Consider the following 17,204-nt stretch of genomic DNA (forward strand, 5'->3'; position numbering starts at 1 on the left):
TGCAACGAGAATCAACGAAAAGAACCCCAACTCCAATCGCTCATGCCGCGTTACGCAAAATCTATCTTCGAGCCTGTTCTTCAGCCTGTTCCTCAATGCCCTCCTGTTCCTCCTCTTCAGGCTCTGGAGGAGGCGGATTGTCCTTTCCAGCCAGCTCAGGTCCAATATAAAGATCTTCGCCCTCATACGCACCACACATGGCATTCCACGGCACGTAATCTCCATTGTCCACCCAAGCTCCACCCTTCTCATCTTCCAGCTGCGGTCTCGCGTGCGTAACAACAGGAACAGCACCTCGCCAATTAGTCCCCGCGGCTTTAGCGAAGACGAATTGTCCTTTGCGAAGTCCGCTTTGCTTTCCCGTGGTTCCACTGCTTAACACATGCTCTTTCTTTTTCGTGGCTTTCAGAAGCTCTTCGCCATATGGATGGAACCACATTCGCGGCCACCAGCGGTCCCGGATGCCTTTGTCACCTGTGACGTGGAAGAGAGGAAAGGCTTCCTTCGTGACGAGATTGGTGCCCAGGTTCGTCTCGGTCCAAGACTGGTTTTTAGGCATGTCTGTGGGCTCATCTGCAGCGGCGAAAGGAGGATCGGTCTCGAGGATGTCGTCGGTGAGTTTGAGTTTGTCGATGCGGATGTCTTTGACCCATCCGTTGGCTACCTCACCCCCACCGAAGCGATCGTCTTGCGGTATGTCTGGGTACGTCTCGCTAGTGAGGTTGAAGCGCATCCAAGTGAGGTGCTTCTCAAACGCAGCTGCTGTTTGGAACATCTCTGTTCTGTAGTCGAGGCAAATATGATACTCCGTTCTTCGGCCTTTGGGAATCTCAGGCATGATTCCCTTCACGCCCTCGAGCACTTCTGGTGCTTCAAAGTTCCCATCCCGTAGGCGCCTTCGCTGGATTTCCTGCTCAGCCCAAACTTCGGCAAAGTAGAGTTGATCGCTATTTCGGAACTCGTAATTCGAATCGTATCTTCGGCTGACCATGTCCAGTGTCGCCGCGAAGTAATCTCGAAGGTCGCCAACAGGTCCCATGATCGTTCCACTGTTCAGCCATCTTGGTCTCGCAGTGAGCATGATAACATCAGTGGCGGGACCAAACGAATTCTTCGGCAACGGTGATTCCGGCACTGCCCAGCTCGCGGGATCATCGATTCCTTGCGGCCAGAAGATCTTATCAGGTCCTACAACGATCGAATTTCGAATGTAGTCACCACCATGATATCTGCCAAGCAATCCCTGTCGCCTCAATCGCTCGTCATTCTGTTTGATCACGCTGTGGTACCTCTCAATCATGACTTCTGGTCGCAATTGGAGCCAGATGTCGTACGCGTCGAGCAACAGAACCAGATCATTGTCGGCGCTTGGAGGCAGAGAGCGGAGGTAAGTCAAGGTCTCTGTGATCTTGAACAGATGCGACTCGGAGCCATTGTACATTCCTCGTCCATCCCAGCCTATGAAGATGGGTTCTGGATAGCCAGTCACTGCTGCTGATAACAGAAGTCGACAGAAGTGCAAATTCGGCCCCGTTGCGGGTAAAAGCAGATGGAAAGCTCGTGACCGCGAAGCATGTTTGATGTAGCTTAACGAAACGTCTTTGATCTTTGTAAAGTGGTATCCAAAGAGGAACGGAAGCAACAGGATGGCAAAGGCCACGGCCGTCAAGAAGGCGAATCGCTTGTTAGCGATCATCGTTGCGACTGTCGAGCAGAAGGGAGTGGAAGCGGCGTTTGTCCTCGTCGTTGCTGCATACGCTTCTTGTGGAGTTGTGCGTGCATTTGCGGACGGCGACAGAAGGACAATCGGGCTCCGGCAAGGTGTTGCGGGTCCAGTTTTCTAGCCAGTTCTAAAGAAGGAAAGGCCCGTGAAGAAGGCGATGGCTGATTAGTATGTTCTTGTTCGAGTCTGCTCGCCAAGCGCAAAAGGATGGCAAGCTGATGAGCAGTCTCCGCCTACCAACAAAGGACGTAAGAAGTGAAGTTACACGAGGAAGGATCGCCGACACTGGCACCAGCGGTTGGCGGCGCGTGCAAGCAAACGACGACTAACACCTAGCGACGGGCCATGACTGAGGGGAGGCCAGTCGCGACGACGCGGACGAGTGAGAGTCGGCGTGCGGATTCCACACCCGCGGGCTGCTGACACTGGCGGTGGATTCGCTCGAATAGCAGCCTCTCTGCTTTGTGCATGGCTGCATAGACCCAGAAATGCCATCTTGCCGCCAAGCGAGGGGGCCTCGTCATCGGCCGTTGTTTCCCTCTTGCCTCATGTTCGGCGCGCAGGAGGATCAGGAGGTCAGACCACAGCGCCTACATTGTTGATTGCAGTGCCGTGCATGGGGGGTCGATATCTCGCACGTATCGCGTCTAATCCGACGTTCGGCTGCACTATAGGCTGTCAGTAAGTGCGAGCCCCGGTCCTACCAGTCAAGCAAGCTACAGTAATACTAAACTCCGGCAGCAGCCAAAATTTCTAATTCAGGGATGCAGCCTGTCTCATGTCGCAAGCGCCGATCATGGCTGCCACGGTGAGGGGCGTTCGCTTTCGGCTTCACCTCGAATGTTCACGAACAACCAGGACTCACCTCAGGTACGAGCGCTACCTCCTTCACCAAGACATAGCACCCACCGTGCCAAGTACACCAGCTCCTTCAGTGGACCCTACACAACACATGCATGTTCCTCCTGCGGGAAAAATAAGATGCCGTGAACCCGGACCAAAAGTCTCAGCATGGTGCAAGGATTTGATATGAAGTGACGACACTTGGGCTGACCGAGTGGGCCGATAGCAAAGTGTTTGCTGGATCAGCCGGGTTCGGCTTGCACGTTAAAACTTGGCGAATGCTTAGATCTCAATGACCTTTTCCGGTTGATGCACGATGCATCGTGTGGTTTTCGTGTGGCTTTCACAAAGTTTCATCCAGAAGTTCGGCTGCTGTTCCTTGCCAGGCCCGGTTTCCCGCCGCATGAGTAGCAAGTGCTGACGCGGACTGCTGTATTTGATACCAGACCTATAAGGAACGCTGTGCTGCTGTGCTACCTATTATTATGCTGGGATTGCTTAATGACTGCGTGAGCAGTATATTCCATCGTAATCTATGTCGCCAAATTCCAAAGAATATTCACATCATGAATTCAGGCCATCCAGCGACCTTTGGTGTCGAAAGCGCCCATGTCCAACGCAAACGTCTAGCGCAACGTTGGAGAGGTCTGGAATCCCGTGGAACCATTACGCGCGTCTCGATTCATGTGTGGTGTGCGAGATGCTGTGTCATCCACATTCCACCTTCAACCTGGAGCGTACGCTAATTGATCGAGTGGTCCCGATCGACATTGTGCGCAACCCCATCACATGCAACCCCGTGGGATACAAGTTTCATCGACCAGCGGAGAATCTTTGGGGCGCTGATCTCACCGAAAGATCCGTCCACCTCCGAGTCAGCATGCGAATGCCCATGCAAGAATATCTACAAGCGTCGCTGCCGAGCTCCTGGCTTGCCAATGCATTCAACGGTGAACCCCAAGCTCGCAAGCTTCTGGCTGTCCACAACGTTGCGTCCATCGAAGACTAATCTCGGCCGTTTCATCGAGCTGGCAATTTGGGCCCAGTCCACTCTCTTGTTGGCTGGGTCGATTGGGTCGACATACTCTGGACGTTCACGTTCAGTGGGCGCCGGTGTCCCAATAGCACTGTCCAAGAACTCACTTTCCGCCTCCGAATTGGACGAGGAATCGGAGTGACCGTTCGCTTGCGTGTACGTTGTTTGCTTCGTGCCGTTCGACTTCTCTGCCACACGATCGGTCTTGAATTCATCCCATTCGGTAAGGATGACCACGGCACTGGCGTCGGCGCATGCAGAGATTGCGTCAGGATAGACAGTGACGCGTTGCTTGACCACATCGGGTCGATGCTCACGAATCAGATCCTGCTGAATAGTCGCTTCTGACACCTGAGGGTCGTAGATTGCAATTTTTGCTCCTTCAGCAATGAGCTGGCCAACAATCGTGATCGCCGCGCTCTCTCGTGTGTCGCCGGTGTTCTTCTTGTAAGCGAAGCCCAAGATGGCGATCTTCTTCAGGCGAAGAGTGTTGTATAGTCGTTTCGTTATTCTCTTAGCAAATCGCTCTTTCTGATACTCGTTGATGTCTACCACCGACTTCCAGTATGCGGAAACCTCGGGAAGGTGAAGGGTCTCAGCGATGTATGCTAAACTGAGAACATCCTTCTTGAAACATGAACCTCCGAAGCCCGCCGATGCCTTGAGCATCTTGGGCCCTATTCTGGTATCTTGTCCAACGGCAAACGCAAGCTCTTCGATATTCGCTCCTGTAGCTTCGCATATTGCGCTCAGGGAGTTGATGCTTGAGATCCGTTGCGCGAGCATGCAGTTGGCAGCAAGTTTGGCAAGCTCTGAAGACCAGAGATTGATTGTAATGATGCGGTCCCGTGGCACCCATGCAGCATAAACGTCCGCCAAAGCTGTGGCTGCCACAAGCGATCTCTCGTCCTTGTGCGAACCGATGAGTACTCGATCCGGCTTCATCAGATCGTTCATCGCTGTGCCCTCAGCCAAGAATTCTGGGTTCGACAGAATGTCGAAGTGAACATTGGGCGCAGCATGTGCGTCGAGAATCTCTTGAATGTTGTCCGCTGTTCCACATGGCACTGTACTCTTCTCAACAATAATTTTGTCGCTTGTCGCGACCTCTGCAATGTGTCGTGCAGCCGATTCAACGTATGCGAGGTCTGATGCTCCTCCTGCACCAAGACCTTCCGTTTTCGTAGGAGTGTTGACAGCGATGAAGATAAGGTCGGCCTCATTGATCACGCCGGAAACGTCGGTCGAAAAGTGCAGGTTCGACTGGCGACGGCCATCTTTGCAGTCGCGGGCGACTTCGACGACATCGAAAAGACCGGGCTCGTAGATGGGCAGGGCGTTCGATTTCCAGGCCTGGATGCGGTCTTCACTCAAATCGACGACCGTTACGGTGATGTCTGGGTTGTGTTGCGCAATGACCGCGCTGGTGGGTCCGCCCTATCGTAAATGTTAACCATGTCAGTAACGGGATCGGCTTCAGAGAAACTGACAACGTAGCCTGCGCCAATGCAGCAGATCTTCTTCACCGTCTTGCGGCTGCCTTGAGCGGTGACAACGGTGGGAGCCATAGCAACGAATGTGGGTTTCTCAAGAGGAAAAGGTCGAGCAGCGCCAAAGAGTGAGCAATGTGGTGCACATGGACACACCCCCTGGTCGAGATAACTTTCCAAGAGCCGCGGCGGTTGTGAAGAAGGGTCGCGGAGTTAAAAGTAGCGCGGGAAGCCACCAATTGAGCTTATCTGGAAAACGTGGTTGAGACTTGTGGCTGGAAGAGAGTGCCACAGCAGCTGCAGCTCTGTTGGGGGTTTGATACTTGTAGAACGATGCCCGCAGCTCCGGTGTTCGCGTGATTGCTGGGCTGGAGCACAAGGCTCGTTCAGATGCTGGTTCGTGCAGAAGATGTGCCACAGCGTTGGGCGTGGCGTCGTCACGAACAAGAATTCTTTTCGTGGCTCCAAGACGCCCAAGTGCTGGCGCTGCTCGGCTGCTTGAATCCTCCTCCTCAGGGGTAACGGAGCTACTGTGCCTTTATCGGCTGCCACGCTTGCTGGGACAGGATCCACGGAGCGGCTTCTCCTTCCTGCTCACAGGGCACCGAAGGCATCATCTCACTCGTTGCTGGAGATCGGAAGACACTCCGCAACATTCGGCGGGCCACGCTTCGTATTGGGGGAGCTCGTGATTACTGGAGGGCGAAAAACTTGATGAGCGCAGACTCTTGGGCCCCACGTTGATGCCGTCGCCAAGAGCGCAAGACCAGCGGGCGGACGGGTGGCCGGCAGGACGCTGTGGGGCGCGAGTATCGCTTCGAGGCGTTGACACGGGTGGCGGCCGTCGTGGCATTTGTATGCGGATTGCGGTGAAGGAGAGCGTGTGCCCGCCGTGCGATCGCGTGAGTGTGTTTCGCAAGGATGCGCGTCGCGTTCAAGACAGCAGGAAGGAACGTTCAGCATTGGCGTGTCCGGTACGCAGAGCAGAACAGCAGGTAGCAGACCACCGCCACCCACGGTGGATCTGGGTGTGGCACTCGCGGGTTTCCGCGGACCGCTTGGCTCGCAGCCCTGCCGAGAGTCGCAGAATCAGCCTGACACTCGTGCTCGCGCTACCGCTCAAGTGCCATCTGGACCTTCCGATTGGAGTCCACCACCGTCGTATTGGTCTAGCAAACCGCGAGCTGCTCCTTCCTTCCATCTTCTTCATTATTATGTTTATGCTAGCGGCATGAATGCCAAGCGCCGGCTGAACGCAGGAGACGACCACGCACATATCACAGCCGAGTCCCGCGTGCGACGAGCAGTGATTGCATCCAACAAGCATTCAGCCTCTGTCATCAGCGCAGCCGTGCGATCCGACGCCTCACTGAGCTTGGCCCGTTCGGATCTTCCTGCTTCCAAATAGCCACTTTGCATTCGTAGTGACATGCCCGACAAACCAAAACAACAATCGACCTTGAGATCATCACTTGAACAAGCCGGCCTGAGAATCTCCAATGGATGCGCAACGGGAGAGGGAACTCCACGACTCCTTGGACACGGATGGAGTGCCGGAGAACCACGAACTCCTCGATAAGGATGAACGCGATGTAGAATCGCAAGAACAACCGAGCGCCACACCTCTGGAGTACACGGTATCAACCAGCAAGAAACTCACGTACCTTGGACTCTATTTCCTTCTCAACCTCAGCGTTACCTTATCGAACAAGGCCCTTCTCCGGAATGCCTCCCTACCATGGCTCCTGACTTTCTCACATACCTTCGCGACATCAATAGGATGCTCCATGCTTCTGGCAACAGGCCAGATGAAGCTCTCGAAACTAACATTACGAGACAATCTCATCCTTGTGGCATTCTCAACGCTTTTCACAGTAAATATTGCCATCAGTAACGTTTCATTGTAAGTGGCCCAATGCTTGCTGCCATGTTTGTACTAACACATTACAGGGCACTGGTATCCGTACCTTTCCATCAAGTCATGCGAAGCACATGTCCCGTCATGACCATATTTATCTACCGCGTGGCGTACGGCCGGACTTACGACCACGAAACGTATCTTTCGATGATCCCCCTCATCATCGGAGTAGGGCTGGCTACCTTCGGCGACTACTACTTCACTGCGATTGGTTTCACACTCACACTTCTTGGTGTGGTACTTGCGAGCGTCAAGACAGTGGCTACGAACCGCCTCATGACCGGAAACCTGAAATTGCCAGCGATGGAAGTCCTTTTCAGGATGTGTCCACTGGCTGCAATTCAGTGCCTCTTCTACGCCGCCGGCAGCGGTGAATTCGCAAAGCTGCGCGAATACTCAAACGAAGGAGCCTTCTCGACTGGCATCCTAGTCTCCATTGTTGGAAACGCTGCCATGGCATTCGGCTTGAACCTCGTATCCTTTCAAACGAACAAGGTCGCCGGAGCCCTCACGATCAGCGTATGCGGAAACGTCAAACAATGCTTGACAATTCTGCTCGGCATCGTTCTCTTCAATGTGCAAGTTGGAATAGTAAATGGATTTGGCATGTTAATCGCCACAGCGGGCGCTGCATACTACTCGAAAGTCGAATTGGACCGCAAAAAAGCTGCATCATAATTTGCATTTGTAGGCATCTGCATTTTCTCATTCGATTCTGGCGAATACCCAAATATGGCATTGCATTTTGCATAGGTAGGAGTTGGCAGCAGTAAAGCTCAGGACAGAGTCGATAGAGACAGAACCACCAGAGGATACAGTCTCCTTACTCAAGACCCTCAAGACCACTCACACCCTTTCACAGACAGGTACGTCGCGTTCACTCATTCCATTGCTGAACAGCACTGATCTGAGAAGCCAAAACAATCCTACGTCGTGAATTGCGATAGCCAAGAAATCATCCTGAAGGATGGTTACACAGCATGACTATACGAGCAGTACGGTTGCCAAGCATAGAAACACTGGTGGCTGTGTGCTGTGTGCCACAGATTAGCAAGACCCATATGCAAGGTAGCCTGCGGCTGAGAGCGCAATCCTTCACGGCACGCTACAACCGCGCCGGAAAGAGCTGAACATGCTGCCTGATCCACTACATCACTGCAACCACAATCGCGTGCCATTGCAACCTCACAACCAAGCAGCCAGCCGATCGCAAATCTGTTACAAGTTTCACATATCCTTGGGCGCCACAATGCCGACAGGCCGAACCGTCGGCATTGCGCTAGGCGTCACAACTGGAGTCGCAGTTCTCTTTGCGATTTTCATGCTTGTGAGAAAGAAGCATATTTACATTTCTTTCATTCCTGGATTGGGAGAGTCAAGGGATAGACTTGCGGCTAGGACGGGCCATGAAGGGAGAAGATTGAAGGGAAAGAATAATGTGAGGTCGGTGGAGGTGCCTTTTGGGCAGAAGTTGCAGGTTTATAAAGGGCCTGAGGTGGGAGGTAGTGAGGATGTTGAGAGGGGTGAGGGGTTGAGAGATGATGGAAAGTGAGGATGGACTGGACTGGAGTTTCGAGTGAGCTTGACTTCAGGATCGTGATACGCCAAACTTCCCTGGAGACCGGCTCTTTCCCAGGTTCTCGATGGTGAAGGTAAACATCCAACGCCCCAGCCCAGCGCAGACGTAAGCCCGGAAACTGGTGGTAGCGGAAGGTACTGATCATATCAGCTCTGTGAGTTGGCTCCGTCTGCAATGGCAAGCACCAAGCGCATTGAAGGAAGCAGCAGCGGCTTCCAACCTCAAAAAGCAGGAGAGCGCCTGCAGTGCACCAAGAAGAACTTGCCACGCGAAGGACCGCACCTGCGTAACTCATTGACGAGGACTCATGTCCAGCTGCCCTCCTCTTCATGTTTGTTTCTTCCACACCACATCTTCATCACCAGAAGCAAACGACTACAGCGCCATTCAATCACCAGCTTCAGTCCACATTCTATCAGAAGATACCTGACAACCATCAAATCCTGCTCCAAGCAGCCCAAAGGTCAGGATTTTGCAGCATCACTGTTATGTGTTCGTGCACTGATTTGCTTCATGCTTCAGAGCCACAGTCAAGATGGTCGGCATCAAAGCGGCAGCTCTGGCGCTTCTCACACTCCTCGGTCTCGCAGAGAAGAACAGCGACGACAAATCAGGCGACAAATTCGGAAGCGAGTGCGTAAAGTACGATGACAAGGACCAGACCAAGTGTCGCACTTGGCGACTCTTCGATATCAAGTACGCAAAAGCAAAGGACTTTGTGCGCGTAATACGCGAATGCGAAAGGGGATGTTACTCGTTGGGAGAGGGCTGCGTTCTGGACAGACCAGACGATTCTGTAAAGGGTGATCGGACGCCTTTATTTGCGTGTACACCGGATAAAGCTCCCGAATTGCCTCTTGAAGAGGGCAAAGTGCCTCTCATGTCTGGCCCGGACTTTGGAAGAGTGGAATTGTGATCGTTCGTTGTGGTGTGGGTATTGGGCCTGAGAGTCCAGTTGTGTATGACGACCTCATTCGTTATGGGAAGATAGATATTCAATGATCAAACCTTCGCTGCTGTCCTCCGATACCATCTCTGTCTCAAAACATGGAAGGCTCTCTGTTCTCGACCTGGCCCTATGCACGGTGGCCCCGCAAGCTTCTCAGATCCAGAGTCATGTCGAATTTTCAGTGTCATCTTCTTCGTGTGAATTGACGGACATGCTGTACTCGTACCTCTTTGCAATGCCCACCCACCATGAGATAGTCTTGTGGGCTCCGAGCTCGGAAGCAAGCAAGCTTCGCCGAGAACGTTGTGTACTGGTGGAAAGCAAAAGGAGGATTGAGACTGCGTACTCCTCTGCCCGGGAAAGTCGAGTGCCATTTCGAATCTCGCGTCTGCACCTTGTGCAGCGTAGCTGAGGCACTCTGTCTCAATAAGCGAGATAGCTGCGGAATCGATTGCGCAAAGGAGATCGCAAAATGAGCGTATTTCCTAGTTTCCGTTTTGCTGTCCGCAATTAGGGTGTGTGTGACGGCTGTCAAAAGAAACTCTGATCGGGATCTGAAACCGGACTGAATTCTTGGTTGCTGTATACCTTCATTGTCAAACCTGTCCTGTCTTTCCAGCATACATTCATTGCACTGTCATTGCCATATCCTGTATCCATCTCAAAGTCCATCTATCGCACGACACCGTCAGACGAAGCTCCAACGGCCTGCTGTCCAATCTGCTGCTGGCCACCCTGGTTGGCGTAAGCGGCCTCGCGCGCGAGCTGTTCCTCAGTCTTCTTGTTTCCGTGCATGATGAGCTTGTTCAGGAAGCTGCCTGGCTTGCCCATGTCGTGGCCGTCGGCCTCTGCCTTTTCGATCTCGCGATGGAGGTGGCCCGTAGTCTCCTCATCGACATCGGAGGCGTTCTCGTAGTCATCGGGGTTGGCTTCAAGATGTCAGTACAGAGTGGCTGTCGCAGCATTGGCATTGTTGCATACCATCTTTGTCGCGAATGGACAACTTTCGCTTGATCTTGGCTCGAATGTTCTGCATGTTGGCTTTGAGTTTTGGGGGTTGCGGTGTGAAGAGGCGGGGTCGATTGTTCCGCGGCGAGAGTCAAGTAGATGTTGTTTGGGCACGAGGCTGGCGGATGGCGCTGGGGAGGATGACCGCGTGTGATGTCAAGTGCAGTCTTTGTGTCGAAAGAGATCGAGCAGCACTGGCAGAAGAGAGGGCGAGTGCTGCGGCATCTTATACCACGCCGGCAGTCCAGAACCCCAGGTGGCAGCTGTCCAAGGTGGGCAGTTGCATCATGCAGGTGCAGCGGACGGACAGCTCCCCACCTTTGCCTTCACGAATGTCTCGCCTCTCTCAGCCACGAGATGCGGTCAGGCCGCGCCCTTCCAGAAACCTGCCTGAATGAGACGCCCGCCGACACATGCCCGCTGGTGTCAGGCATCATTCTCCAGCCAACCACGCCTTCGCCGCCGACCTCGAGGATGCGCACATCTCATCAGCCAGCATCGTGAGTGCACGAGGATCGGATCACACGCGTGGCTGTGGCTGGATCTGGAGCTTCCAAGTCGCGCGTCCGGATTCTGGCAAGACGATCTCTTGGCACCGACCGGCCGTATTCTCGCCATTCTGAGTCTGGGATCACTGGGCAAACAATCGCCAGCGTCGTGGTCAGGTCGCGCCGACGCCAGAGCGCGACAGGCAGCAGCCGCTGCGGACCACGAGGAACATGCTGCACGAAGTGCTCCTCGCCTTGTCCGGCCATCCGTCGCCGCTCTTCAACTCGACAACAAATGGGGCCAAGGACGACTTCCCGCTGCTATCTCCTTCAGAAGCCGCACTTCTCAAGTCCATAGGCACGCTTTCCGAACTGCATCGCAAGCTCAAACGACACCTCGAACTCATTGCGTCTACGCACGAGTCTGTAATATGTCGCGCCGTTGCTGCATCCATCCAGCAAACGCATTTGGGCAGGTTCCAGAAGCACATCTTGCAGGTCGAGGAGAAGATACTGAAGAAAGATGCAAGTCTTGTCGGAGCCTACGAAATTGTACCTCTGGCTTCGGTCGTGGCTGAATTTGATGATTGGCACCGGGTCATGAATTGGTACTGGCAAGTCGCGTGCTTCATGCTCGATCCAAATGGAAAGAACAGTAGATGCAATTCCGCCCGGCTCATCGACAAGTTGCGGTTTTCGATGCAGACCGGCTATCCCGAGGTCGAGAACGCCGCCACTGAACTCACACGGGTGGCCGAAACGTCGTGGTTACGACAGCTGACATCGTGGATTGTGCATGGGAAGCTGCCTACGTATGGCGCCAAAGACTTCTTCATCAAGATCGAGGGCTTGGAAGAGCCAAAGTACTTGAAGGAGAAGACACTCTTGCCCGCATTCGTGACGCCCGGAACTGCTACATCTATACTCTTCATCGGCAAGTCTCTACATCAGGTGGCTCACCATCGGCGGCTAAGTCACACAACTTCCTCTTCGTCAATTTCTTCAATCAGCGATAACGAGCTCGCGACAGCTCATCTAAGTCAGCTTTCATCCCTTACACTACCGCTCATGCCAGCCCAATTCTCTCGAGCGATTGCGGAAATTCGGCAGTCACTTTCGCGAAACGTGCTTCAGCGTCTTTTACCGCTCAACGAGACGACCAGACTTTTGGACTGTTTACAGCGATTCTTCTTGCTTGGCCAAGGAGAGTTCGCAAGCGCTCTCATCGCGGAAGCTGAAGAGCGAGTGAAGGCTCGGCAACAGAGCATGGGACGGCTGCTGGCGCAAGATCCTGTGAAAGCGTTACAAGGTCTTTCGATAAAGGATGCCGAGCTCAGCCAGACGTTGCGGCAGGTTTGGAGAACCCTGATAGCACGAGAAGAGCGTGCTGAAGATGAAGTGCTAGACTTTGGACAAGCAAATATATCTCTGATCAACCCAAGAGCAACGACCTCGCGTCCGTCCACTGCTGATGGGCTGGAGGGGGAAATTCCTCAGCTCTCGCCGGTGTCATTCAACAACCTCCTTTTCCCAAATCCGACCGAACTAAACATGAGGATTACGCCACCCATGGACCTGTTCCTATCTTCCAGGGACATTGAGACATACTCCTCAATCAGCTCGTACTTACTTGCCATCAGAAGAGGGCATCAGAGATTGAGCGAGCTTTGGCGTCAATCTTCGGTAAGAAGAGTCCTCCATTCATCTCGCACGCAGCATGCAGCGTATCGAGAGAGGGAAACAGAGCGTGCAGCTGCGTCGAGAAGTGTGTGGGCGACGTGTAGTGCGGCAATGCTTCTCTTATCTGAGACATCCGCTTTCTTTGAAGGCGAGGTCGTCAAAGGCTCTTGCGAGCATTTCAAGCAATGGGTTGAGCAGTCAGCAACAGACCCTCGAAGCTCAACGCGGAGCATAGACTCGGCAACGCGCGATGAACTCTCTCAGCGAGATCCAGAAACACTGGCACTGGGTCATCGCTTATTCTTAGCATCGCTGATCTACGCACTCTTACTCACTGACTTGTCCTACACGAAAGAAATACGTTCTATGCTTGGCAACGTCGACAATCTGGTCGCGTACTTCACCCGGCTTTTGGGCATTCAGCAAAAGGCCGATGGTGAAGAAGAGGCGACAGGCGAGGTATCACCCCATCTGCTCGACGAAGAGCAAAAAATTAGCTCGGAGCTCGAACGCGCGAGGGACAGAGTGGACATGGATGTGAAGACGGTCATCAACAGACTCAGGCAGCTTGATCAGGAAAGAGTTGGGTCAGCAAGGTATTTGGATTTCAAGGCTACCCAGAGAGGAGACTTTGACGTTTGGAAGGGTGGCGGAGTGGATCGTCTACTCATGAAGCTGGAATTCGGTCGCATGATGGACGACTATGCGATTGCGAGGGGAGATACTTTCTAGATGTCATCGAGCACTGAGACTGCAGTTGCACCCTTTATCCAATCAGAACGCTTTATATGTCAACGGGAACAGCCGGCGCTAGCTCATGTTTCCCTCTTGTTGGACTTTTCTCGAAAGTCCAACCTTCCCTCGAACTTCAACATTCAGTGCCAACGCTTCATTCACGGACGCATCTACCGAGCGTCCGCATCTGCCTGACGCATTCCGTGCACAAGTGACCATATGGACGTCACGCGCCCGTTCGGCTGAAAATTGTAGGCTTTCGATTCAAAAAATGCCATTCTCTCTCTCGTTCAAGAACGTTTCGTGACCAACATCATGGCTGAACCGAACCTCCTGCAGAGCTCCGAGAACCCACCTGCACAACCGTCGTACATTTTGAGAGGCCACACTGCACAAATACATGCGGTACATTTCTTTCGCGGCAACACTCGCTTGCTGACCGGCGATGCGAGCGGCTGGGTTGTGCTTTGGAGTGTTTCCTCGAAGCGAGCCGTTGCTGTTTGGCGACCACATACCAGCACAATTCTTGGAGTTGGCAGCTGGGACGACGACAAGATCATAACGTGAGTTGACTGTCGGTCCCTTTTTGAAGCTCGCTGACAGCGCGTGCAGACATGGCCGAGACAGTAAAGTCTACGTCTGGCAATTGCGAGATGAAGACGAAAAAGACTTTTCGAAAGTGCTACCGATTGACAGCACCGATCCCGCAGAACACAAGCAGCCATGGCTTTTGCATACGCTGCCCGTTAATGCGCTGAATTTCTGCTCTTTCAGCATGATTCATGCTCCCAAGGAAGGAACCCGAGATCTCCCCACTGAAGGTATCTTGCTCGGCACACCAGGAGTGCAGGATGGAAGCATCAATGTCACCTCACTACCGTCTGAAGATCGAATTGCTACAATTCCTGCCCCGAAAGAGGTACAGAATTCTGGCATGGTGATGGCTGTTGGACTCGTATTCGCCTCTCCTTCCAACACAAACACCGTTCAAGACCTCCTTGTGGTTGCCGGCTACGAATCTGGTCACGCATGTGTCTGGTCTCAGCCGTCACCGAAGTCCGGTGTACCCTCAAAATGGCAATGTGTGTACAGCGCGAAATCTCATGCTCAGCCTGTCCTCTCCTTGGGCATTGCAACCAACCTAGGAGTCTTCTATACGTCCGGTGCTGATGCAATTGTTGCTCGACACCCCTTCGATCCGAAGACCAGGTCAGACACAAAGACGCTTCAGACCAAGCATGCGGGTCAACAAGGGCTGACAATTCGCGACGATGAGAAGATTTTCGCGACTGCAGGATGGGATGGCAGGATGAGAGTGTATTCTACAAAAGGGTTCAAGGAACTGGCTGTGCTCAAGTGGCACAAAGAAGGTTGTTATGCGATTGCATTCGCCGATGTCACCAGTCACGAAAGCAGTGACGAACAGAGTCTTACTCAGAAACAAATGACAGTGGCAGAGAAACGAGACCAAAAGGCACGAACGACGCACTGGTTGGCAGCTGGGAGCAAAGATGGCAAAGTCTCCTTGTGGGATATCTATTGAACATGCTGTTGCTCATCAACATCAGTTGAGGTCTTTCTTCGGCTCTTCCGACAACGACTCATGCGTCTCTGCGATTTTACGAATCCCCGCTTCTGGATCAACAACTGAATTACCTCGACTGGCTGCCGTCACCAGATCAGGATTCTCCTCCTTCAAACGCTTGAAATTCGCTTCGGCATCCCATACCCACGGGCTGTCTGCCGCGAAAACGAGATCCATCTCCTCTAGCGTTCTCTGGTTTGTCTCTGGGTAAAGAGCCCATACCATGGGGATGGTGATCACGTTGCAGGCGCCAAAGATGTAGAGGGTCTTCTCGCCGATTGCGCTGAACATGACTGGACAGAGTAATGTCAACCAGCCATTACCGATGGACCAGCCGACGACTCCCCAGGCGTTTCCTTTGGCACGGACTTCGAGAGGGAAGATCTATGAAAGGTTAGTGAGTTGGACCCCGCCAGACAGAGTAGAGAGAGCATACCTCGGCCGGGTATAGCCACGGTACAGTCAACCAAGTCGCACCAAACACCGAAGTGAAGATGAAGACGAAGGATGCTGCTGCAATGCCATACGACGTGGCACTGGATTCATTCCCGGCTGCACGTGCATCGATTCCTCCTCTTGACATTCCGCCCGCCAGGAACATGGCGATGCCCATCCCCACGGATCCCCAGTACAGAGTCCACCGACGTCCGATGCGGTCCAGAGTGAATACACAAATGAGTGTCGAGAACATGTAGAAAACATTATTGAGCCCGGACAGCCATTGGGATTTGCCTCCTGAAAAACCAGCAATGCGGAATATCGTAGGTGCATAGACGGTGACGCCTGCAAATGTGTTAGCAGAAGTTGCATCTGATCACTTCACCTCGGACCCGACGTCATTCACTCACCAGCAATACCAATCCACTCTTGCATGATCTGCAGCCAAACCACCAACTGCACTCTCCTCGCCGTGTGCAGCTTACCAGATCCAATCCCGAATAGCATCGAGTAGTAGCTGTTCCTGCTTGCCGTCTTGCGCTCATGCACAACAATGTTCTTGATATCCTGGAACTCAGCATCGGCCTTCGCTTGTCCCTCGGCGTCTTCTCCTCTCAGTCGACCCAGAATGTACCTCGCCTTCTCATTTCGATCGACTTTTACCAGCCATCTTGGACTTTCCGGAAAGAACCAAACCACGCCCAGCAAAACCAACAACGGAATGATCTGAAACGCCACCGGAAACCTCCACCGAAACTGCGAAGCACCCCCATCGATAAAGGAAAGCCCATACTCCAACCAATACGCCACCACAACACCAAAAATATTCAACGTAAACTCAATCGCAATGAACTGTCCCCGACTCGTATGCTCCGCCGTCTCCGTCGCCCAAACCGGCACAATCGCATTCAAAATCCCCGTCCCAATTCCATTCACCGCTCTCGCACAAATCATCCAATTGGCATTTTGAGCACTACATTGTAATGCCGCGCCGAAAATCGCCCAGAGGGCTCCGAAGGCGATAGTTTTGATTCGGCCTTGGAGGTCACCCACCCAGCCTCCTAGGAGGCAGCCGAAGAGGGTTCCGAGGTAGTAGACTGAGACTATGCCGCCTTGGAGGAGGGAGTCGGTTATTACGGGGTCGTTGGTGACGGGGTCGACGTAGCCGAATTTCATGAGGTCGATGTAGTGTTTGCTGTTGTTGACGCCGCCCATCATTCCTGTGCTTTTTGTTAGAGGGGTGTATGAGTCTTGTGGGAGGACGGCTGACCTTGGTCGTAGCCAAAGAAGAAGATTGATAAGGCTGCGATGGAGTTGATGGCGAAGAGAAGTTTGCTCTTTTCGAAATGCTTAGCGACGCGGAAGCCTTTCATTTGGTCCATTGTGGCTTCTGAGGATTAGAGTCTGCGTGAAGCAGACTGCAGGTGAGACGCGTCAGGGCTGAGTGACTATGAGAAGTGCGTTCATGTATGGGAGCTCCTTGAGCAAGCCACTGCATCAAACGAGCAATGAGAAATTGGAGAACAAAAAGTCGCGGAGAAGCAGCAACACGCGCAGACGCGGAATACCACCCTCTCCACTTATATATACTTTGCTCCTTCTAAGGTACAGTACATTCTCGTCACAGGAAACCGGAAACGCGAAAGCGCATCATGGCCACGCGAGGAGACATCGCAAGGTAGCACAGAAAGATGCAATGCAAAGTGGTACCGCAGATCTTCCAACGTCAACG

The 17,204-nt window shown here is 53.2% G+C and overlaps 8 protein-coding genes across 8 annotated transcripts; 4 read left to right on the top strand and 4 right to left on the bottom strand.

Annotated features, from left to right (window-relative positions):
- Positions 1–61: 61 nt before the first annotated feature.
- Positions 62–1,696, bottom strand: CKM354_000464200 (uncharacterized protein; the record flags this gene model as incomplete). The annotated part of the gene is made up of 1 exon (XM_044799888.1): positions 62–1,696. One exon carries the CDS (start codon positions 1,694–1,696, stop codon positions 62–64), a length of 1,635 nt encoding a protein of 544 aa, XP_044655823.1.
- Positions 1,697–3,470: 1,774 nt separating this feature from the next.
- CKM354_000464300 (uncharacterized protein) lies at positions 3,471–5,170 on the bottom strand (the record flags this gene model as incomplete). Its single annotated transcript, XM_044799889.1, has 2 exons — positions 3,471–5,039; positions 5,093–5,170. The coding sequence occupies 2 exons, from the start codon at positions 5,168–5,170 to the stop codon at positions 3,471–3,473; spliced, it is 1,647 nt and encodes a 548-aa protein (XP_044655824.1).
- Positions 5,171–6,591: 1,421 nt separating this feature from the next.
- On the top strand, positions 6,592–7,688 carry CKM354_000464400 (uncharacterized protein; the record flags this gene model as incomplete). The annotated part of the gene is made up of 2 exons (XM_044799890.1): positions 6,592–6,995; positions 7,043–7,688. The coding sequence occupies 2 exons, from the start codon at positions 6,592–6,594 to the stop codon at positions 7,686–7,688; spliced, it is 1,050 nt and encodes a 349-aa protein (XP_044655825.1).
- Positions 7,689–9,124: 1,436 nt separating this feature from the next.
- Positions 9,125–9,505, top strand: CKM354_000464500 (uncharacterized protein; the record flags this gene model as incomplete). The annotated part of the gene is made up of 1 exon (XM_044799891.1): positions 9,125–9,505. One exon carries the CDS (start codon positions 9,125–9,127, stop codon positions 9,503–9,505), a length of 381 nt encoding a protein of 126 aa, XP_044655826.1.
- A 705-nt stretch (positions 9,506–10,210) lies between these two features.
- CKM354_000464600 (uncharacterized protein) lies at positions 10,211–10,574 on the bottom strand (the record flags this gene model as incomplete). Its single annotated transcript, XM_044799892.1, has 2 exons — positions 10,211–10,467; positions 10,520–10,574. The coding sequence occupies 2 exons, from the start codon at positions 10,572–10,574 to the stop codon at positions 10,211–10,213; spliced, it is 312 nt and encodes a 103-aa protein (XP_044655827.1).
- A 691-nt stretch (positions 10,575–11,265) lies between these two features.
- Positions 11,266–13,446, top strand: CKM354_000464700 (uncharacterized protein; the record flags this gene model as incomplete). The annotated part of the gene is made up of 1 exon (XM_044799893.1): positions 11,266–13,446. The coding sequence occupies one exon, from the start codon at positions 11,266–11,268 to the stop codon at positions 13,444–13,446; it is 2,181 nt and encodes a 726-aa protein (XP_044655828.1).
- A 318-nt stretch (positions 13,447–13,764) lies between these two features.
- CKM354_000464800 (uncharacterized protein) lies at positions 13,765–14,992 on the top strand (the record flags this gene model as incomplete). Its single annotated transcript, XM_044799894.1, has 2 exons — positions 13,765–14,012; positions 14,062–14,992. The coding sequence occupies 2 exons, from the start codon at positions 13,765–13,767 to the stop codon at positions 14,990–14,992; spliced, it is 1,179 nt and encodes a 392-aa protein (XP_044655829.1).
- Positions 14,993–15,013: 21 nt separating this feature from the next.
- On the bottom strand, positions 15,014–16,854 carry CKM354_000464900 (uncharacterized protein; the record flags this gene model as incomplete). The annotated part of the gene is made up of 4 exons (XM_044799895.1): positions 15,014–15,418; positions 15,471–15,817; positions 15,883–16,692; positions 16,743–16,854. 4 exons carry the CDS (start codon positions 16,852–16,854, stop codon positions 15,014–15,016), a joined length of 1,674 nt encoding a protein of 557 aa, XP_044655830.1.
- Between the last annotated feature and the right edge of the window lie 350 nt (positions 16,855–17,204).

Source organism: Cercospora kikuchii, assembly GCF_019650295.1.
Source record: "Cercospora kikuchii DNA, contig_00003, whole genome shotgun sequence".
NCBI lineage: Eukaryota > Fungi > Ascomycota > Dothideomycetes > Mycosphaerellales > Mycosphaerellaceae > Cercospora > Cercospora kikuchii.